The sequence below is a fragment of the Arachis ipaensis genome, chromosome B1 (assembly GCF_059453495.1).
Source record: "Arachis ipaensis isolate K30076 ecotype BB chromosome B1, ASM5945349v1, whole genome shotgun sequence".
NCBI lineage: Eukaryota > Viridiplantae > Streptophyta > Magnoliopsida > Fabales > Fabaceae > Arachis > Arachis ipaensis.
The window spans coordinates 135,343,368-135,350,985 of NC_142436.1; the positions used below are offsets into that span (position 1 = coordinate 135,343,368).

General features: G+C 29.9%; 1 protein-coding gene and 1 non-coding gene across 2 annotated transcripts; one reads left to right on the forward strand and one right to left on the reverse strand.

The window, feature by feature from the left end:
- Nucleotides 1-2,402: 2,402 nt before the first annotated feature.
- Nucleotides 2,403-2,476, reverse strand: TRNAM-CAU (transfer RNA methionine (anticodon CAU)). Its single transcript has one exon. It is a non-coding gene; the product is annotated as a tRNA-Met (tRNA).
- Nucleotides 2,477-4,405: 1,929 nt separating this feature from the next.
- LOC107619444 (uncharacterized) lies at nt 4,406-5,064 on the forward strand. The gene has a single exon (XM_016321740.3). The coding sequence runs from the start codon at nt 4,526-4,528 to the stop codon at nt 4,907-4,909; it is 384 nt and encodes a 127-aa protein (XP_016177226.1). The 5' UTR covers nt 4,406-4,525; the 3' UTR covers nt 4,910-5,064.
- Nucleotides 5,065-7,618: the final 2,554 nt, after the last annotated feature.

The following is a 7,618-nucleotide window of genomic DNA, read 5'->3' on the forward strand; positions in this document are numbered from 1 at the left end:
TGTTGGTTTAATGGTTTGAAATTGAAATGCGTAAATACCTCTTAAATGCATGTGTGATTGTGAGAACTGATAAGTGAAAGGATAAGATGGATAGGTTTTTGTCCACATAATGTAGTGGTTAATCAATTTAGTTTAATACCTACTTGCAGATGGTAATTATTTTAGTTACAAATCCGCAGAAGCTTGACTGGTTCGATCCAAAAGATTGATTTGAACAGAACCGGTGGGTTCAAATAAAAGACCCAATTGTACTATCACTCAGTTTGGGTAAACAACTTAAATAAGTTCCTCTAGAAAAAAATTAAAGTATAAGAACTTTTATTAATAGCAACTTATAAATAAGTTATTTTATATTTAAATTTTTAGTTATAGAAGTACTTATTTTAAAATTGTAGTATTTGAATAAATAACTCAAAAAATATAATTTTTTTTTACAAAAAATAGATATTAAAACAACCATAATAACAAATACTTTTCAATATTGAATCTTGATTTTCTATAACCTAATCACTAAGATTATAATTGTTTAGGCAATTAATTCTTTATTTGCTCTCTTATTAGTTCCATTTTATACTTTGTAGGTAGAAACTAGTTTTCTACTTCATCTTCACCCATAACGGTATTTTTGTATGTGATAAATAGTAATAAAATTTTAATTCACAATAATCTTGATGGTAATGCCAAAGAAATTATTGTGTAGTTAGTGTTTGCTATTTTATTGTATATGATATGGTAGATAAAAATAAAAAATAAATGTAAAATGTGTGTCAATGTATATTTTGTTGTTGTTTTTTATTTTTTTTTATTTTTACTTCTATTAGAATTCTCTTCTCTTTTATTGGGATCAAGAACTTCTTATAACTAACTATAAAAATAATAGCAGCTATATAAAAATAAAATCACATGAAAAAAAAATTAAAATTAAGATTTATACCACACACAATGTTAAATACAAATTTAATAATAAAAATAGAGTGGTAAAGTGATAAAAAAAATTGAAAAGAATATATGCAATAGGTGATTCAGATAAAATATTATTTTAAAATAGTAGTGGAGGATCAATAATTTTAGCAGATAAATTATTACGTAAAAATGATGGTAGAATGCCAATACTTCTAGTCGATAGAACTTTGGATAAAAATATATATTAAAATATAAATATATATTAAAAATAAATTAAACCACATACATATTTATATATAAATATATTAATATTTAATTTTAATATACAAATAATATTTTTATAGAAGACATCGGGAAAGAGTAACAGTTTAGTCACCACTAGTCTAAGTTATTTATTTCGTATACTACATCATGTTTTTTTTTTTAATTTCTATAAAATAAAAATATTGAAAAATTGGTGTTTAATTTTTTAAAATACTTTTTATTAATTATATATAATTTATAAAAAAATTATTATTCTAAATTTTAAACTCAAGACTTTAGTTAAATTATAAACCATCTTATCATTTTAATTAATTTAATTTGATTATTTTTATATATATTTAATAATAAAAAAATAATGAAGATACACTAGTAATATATAATTGAAATTCAATTATATTATTAAATATTAAATTAATTAATTATGATTTAAATAGTTCGATCAATAATGTACGGGTTGAATTATTGATCCAATGATTTAATGCTTTAATAATAACCAAGTTGAATCCCAATTCGGGTATGATAACTATGGATGATATGAAATAGATTGCTAACACATAGATTCAATGAATGAAAAAAGACCACTAACTAAGATAAGCAGCAGATTGGTTTTTTTTTTTTATTATTTGAGAAAGTAAAATATAATTTCTCATTATATATTTCATAAGTAAAACTAAAAAAATATAAAAAAAAAATTTAAAAATTAAAAATTATACTTTACATTCTCAATTAAAAAAAGAGAAAGTTTAGGGGTTAATAAATTTTGTAGTTTTTAGCCATCAATTAGTTATTAATAATATTTTTAATAGTGTAAAATTATATCTAATAGTATCCACCCCGAGCTAGAACCTTCGTGTGAACCCACACCCACTTCGGAACTTGCCGCCGATTCCGGGGGAATCAAGGCGGGAAGATTGGAACTGCCAGCACCATTGTCAAAATGGCATGTCCAACCAAAGTCGAGAGGTTGCGAGCCTATAGTAGCGACTAATAAGTCCAATGGTCCTATGTGAAATAACAAGAGTATGAAATCGAGAGAAATCCAATAAAACAAAATTAACCCAAAACTTCTTACTACGAAACTACTGAAAAGGGAAATTCTGAACCGTGAAAACATGAAACACGTTTTATGTGTCGATAGTACGACCTGCGCGGTTGTTCTTCTTTCATTTTCTTTCTTCTTAGAAAGCACTCACTGAGTTACTTACGAATCAGAAGGATTGAGGCCGCAGATGATTAGGCGGGGGCAGGATTCGAACCTGCAGTTTTCAGGTCATGAGCCTGATGAGTTGACCAATTCCTCTACCCCGCTTCTTCCCCGTTTCCTTCTCTTTTACTATTTTGATAGAGGAGACAGCCCACACTGAACACCAAGCCAATCTTTACTTAAGTAAGTACAAGCCAGGTAATTTACTCTATCAAGAGGGTATGGAACTTCTCGGCGCACCTCTATCAATTCCTTCTTTGCCACATCTCTCTTAGCTTCTTTTTTATCGAGTTACCGTCGAAAAGAGAACAAGGCCTTCATGTCCACCCTATTAAATAGCAATTGATCTCAAAATCCCAGTAGAAGCAAAAGCCTAGCCTAGTATGAGAGTACTGGAAAAATCCAATTCTAGGATGCTTTGCAACTAAGTTTACATAGAAGAACCGCTACGACCCGTAAAAAGAAAGAAAAGAAATTCCCAAGGAAGGAGAATAGAGCCAAAGCGAAAGGAAGAGCCAGGACGCCTACACCAGGCCACTGGGATTGAAGCGAGAAAAGCCAGCGGATGAGAGGCAGACCATTAGAATCATTCAATTTCTTTCTAATAATTAAGTGTTAGCCAAAATTTAACAAAAGTGCTGGTCTCCTAGCACTCCTCTTGAAAAAAAAAAAAGAGAATATTCATTTCAGACAAGTAGAGAGTTCGTTTTTATTTACTCCCAAGCCACACTGCTCACACTAAAGTATTTTCTACCCACTTATTGAGTTAAATATTCCAGTTTTTGTGTCATGGTTAAGGAAACTGATTAGAGGCAATATATCAATATCAAAGGCAAGTACTTTCTTCAAACTGATGAAATTTTATAATATGTTTAGAATGATAAAGAGAGAAGAAGAAAAAAAAGACCACATCAACTTCACATACATGCATGCATATGAGGATGTGGCTACTGGCTATATGGCTCACTTTGAAGTTTAAAGTTCAAACTCATCAAGGTAGCAAAGTAAAAACTAAAAAACAAAAAAGCCTACTTTTTCTCCAAGCCAAAGCCAATGTACACTGCACACAACAAAGAAATAATTAAAGCTATGCATGCATGCATGATAAAACAATCAGCAATAAAAAGTGTAAAGGTCAAATTACATTCAGAACTACTTGGGCCCCTTTTTTTAAATGTTTTGGTTCAAGATTGTTCAGAAAGGAAAACTTTTTCACTAAGACTTCTTTTTTTTTTTAAGACAGGAAAACTCAACACAATAAGATAAAATAAAATAGAATAATAAGCCAAAATAACAATTTAAAAAAATAAAAATGAAAAATAAACCTACCCTATTATTAAGATCTATGTAAATTAAGATTACTCAAGTTTATTATTTTTGGATGAAAGAAAAGTTCCAGTAACTCCAATATCCATCATTTTACTGAAGTTATAACAAATTTCTAAATTTTTTAACTATTTACAAACTTACAATTTATATATTATCCACCAATAAAACACTTAGGATAGAGTTAGTTTGTATTTTTTTTATCCTTTATTCTTTCTTTTTCTTCACAAAATTTTAAAGATAGAAAATAAAAATTTGAACCAATTGACCCTTATAGTGTAACTATAAAAATCTAAGTCTAAGTCCTTAAAAAATTAAGTCTATTCCCTCTTCTATATACTCACCAAATGTGTTAATCATCATCCTTGGCACCAACACAAATTAGTTGAGTAAGCATAAGATAGACCAAAAAGAAAAAAGAAAAAAAAAAAAAAATATATATATATATATATATATCAAAAATCAACTATTTATATAGAATATATATATTAAAATATAAAATAAAAATAAGTTGAACACCACATATATTTATATATAAATATATAATAATTAATTTAGTGAATTATTAGTTAAGTATGCAATACATTTAAAAAAATGCAAAAACAAAGCATAATACACAAAAGGGAGTGTGTAGATATGTGCGTATGAGCTTACTTTATATCTTTCCACGTTGTTTTCCACTAATGCTCTCAAGTTCTCACACCTCGCTAAGGAAGCTAAAAACATCTTAAACCTTAAACCACACACATATTCTTTTATATAAGTAGCACTTAACATGGTTACCTTAAAATAGAATCTAATCTTAATCACACATTAAACAAAAACATAATGTCATCAGCAACGGTAGCACCTTCTTCAATTCTAGAGCCAGAGCAGCAGCAACAAGCAGAATCTAGTGGAAGTGCATGGCATTCATCTGGATCTGTTGCTCCATTCTTTGTTGTTGTCTCAGTGCTTGCCATTCTGGCCGTGATTTCTTGCTATTTGGGCCGGAGATTGAACGGAAGGGCGCCGACGCCTTTGGAGAGCATCACCGGCAGGGGATGCTTTGGGTGGGTGAAGAGGATGTGTCAACGGTGCAGTGGAAGCAATGAGGCTGAAGTTGGTGGTGTTGGAGCTAAGGTTATGGCTTGTAATGTCATTGATGAGTGTAATAATAATAAGCTCAAAGTTAATGGTGAGGTTGTTCATCACAATCTTACCCCTGTTTGATATTAACTCATTCTATGTATGTGTTGATTTGTATATTATTTATTATTAATAACATATGAGTCAACACAATATTCAATATCTTGTATCTATACATATACATGTATGTTTATGATATTAGAAGCTCAAATAACATAGTCTCTCCATATTCACCTTCACCTAAGAGGTCGTGTATTTGAGTTTTCTTATTAGTTTAAATTAGATAAAATTATTTAATTTTTTTATTATAGAATTATATTTTAAAATTCTTATTTTTTGAAAAGTAGAGTTTTGGATTAAAAAAGAGTTTAGAATTTATTAAATTTAAAATTTAGGATAAAAATATGTTTTAAAAAAATTTATTAATCGAAAGTAATTGACTTTCTAATTTTAATTTATTATATATTAACATTAAGCTATTAGGTAGAAGCAAGGATATTTAATTTTATAGAAGACTTTCTTAACTCTTGATTGCATTTGTGTAACTCTATAATTGAGAAAACAAATAGTCATCAAAATATTTGAAAAGTTATATATATATATATAGAATTAATGTGGAAGATAATATTATCCGGAACAATGACATAACGATAATTGATGTGGAGATTATTTCAGAATTAAAGCTTGTCTATTGAGTCAGAGGAAATAGAGAAAAGAAATTGTATTATTATTGTGCAAGTATGAGTGATCTATTTATCTATTATACAGATGAGTGATATTTTTTATACAGAACTTGTAATAACTAAAAACACGCTATGTGACTTTGGTGTTAGCTATATTTGTACTAGTAGATGGTTAAATTAGTCTTTGAAAAATTATACGATCTTTAAATTGATTTTTGAGAAAAATTTTAATCAAATTTATCTTTAAAAAATTTTAAGTAGTCACATCAATCCTTTCGTCACATTTTTTATTGACAACAATAATAAAAACTGACAAACACGTAAACTTACATTTCTAACGATGCCATTTTTTTATGGGCTAGCCTAATAAATATCTAAATCCAACCCACTCAGTCCCACCTACCCCAAAAACTCCACCCATTAGCCATCTTCTGTTCTTCAGTACCGAAATTTCATAGTCACACTAACTCTTATTTGAATAGCCATGGATGTCTTTTTCGTTGTCAATGTCACAATGGTGTAGCAATGCTTTGCTATGCTTTCACCACACGTCTCTCACCATTATCATTCCGCTTTCCATTTTTTTTCTATTTGACAATGACATTTTTCCTCTTTCTCTTTTTCTTTCTTTTTCTTTCTCCATCGTTTTTTTTCTTTTTTTTTTTAAGATTGTGGTGTTTCTGGTTAGTTTCATCAGAAAAATCAGGATCCTCCAAAAATGACAAAAATATATACTAAAATGGTTTTCTGTTCAGCTAGGGTACGAAAGAGAGCCACTGTAAAATACTGGTGGTGGTCAAGATGGAGAACCCAAACTGATCCATGGTGGAACTGGAAGGTAGTGGTAGTCATGAACATTAGTGGTAGTGGTAGTCATGAATATTCGAGTCGTGTAGGAAAAAAAGAAGAGGCAAAAACACAAAGCAACTCATCTAGGTTCTTTTCCTTAAAGCACATAGAGCCGCCGGTTGTTTAGCCTCTACAGCACCCCATTGTATGGCCTGGCCTCTGTCGTAAAGCATCGCGTGGCCTCCGTAAGAACGAACAAGGACGATAACCTAACGGTAAAGAGAAAATTCTACTTGTAAAGGAGGGAGAAGAGTGACGGAGGAAAATGTCGGTAAAGATTTTCACAAAAATATCGCGTTGCAAGTATAATCTAAACCGACAATTAAACCTCAATCAATATATAAATTATTTGTCACTTAAGCAAACCCAATAAAATTAACCGAAGTATTTAAACATTGGGTCGTCTCTCAAAGAATTGCAGGGAAGTGTACTTATAATTGGTTATGGAAAAGTATTTTTGGGGTTTTGTGATAAGAGACAAGTAATGTAAATAACAAGGAAATAAAATAACAACTAAGAAAAAGTCCTAGCAAGGATTGAGAATTGGAATTCCTATCCGCATTATTATCATCAATTGTGATGGTAATTGCCTTTTACTCTCACTTAGTTAACCTCTAACAATTGAAGGTAAGTCAAGTGAGCAATTCAACTTGAGTTCACAAGTCCTAATCAAAGACTAGAGTTAGTAAATCTCAAGCCAACTAGCAACTTTCAATCACCAACCAACAAGAGACTTCGACAATTCAAGAGTCTCCAATTTACTCAATCTAAGCTAAGAACATAAAAATCTAACTTAAAATCCAACCAAGCATTCTATCAAACACTTGGTAGGCACAAAATAAAAGCATAGAAAAGTAATAAGAGAATGTAAAATCTACGACCAACAATTGCAAGGAAACAATAACAACAAAGTAAAGAAAGCAATCATAAACATGGAAACATAAATTGCATTAATACGGATTAAAGGAAACAAGAAGGATTCATAAACTAAATTGGCACATAAAGTAATCAACAAGAGAAATAGATACCTAAGGTACTAGAACAAATAAAAGTAGAAGAGAAATTAAATTAAAGTAAAGTAGAAATCTGAATTTGAGAAAAACTAAACCTAAAAACCCTAAAACCTAGAGAGAGGAGAGAGCCTCTCTCTCTAGAAAACTACATCTAAACCTAAAATTGTATGAATGAATGTGTGAATGATCGATTCCTCCTTCCAGCTCTACTCTGCAGTCTCTAATCAGTATTTTCGAGCCTGAAACTG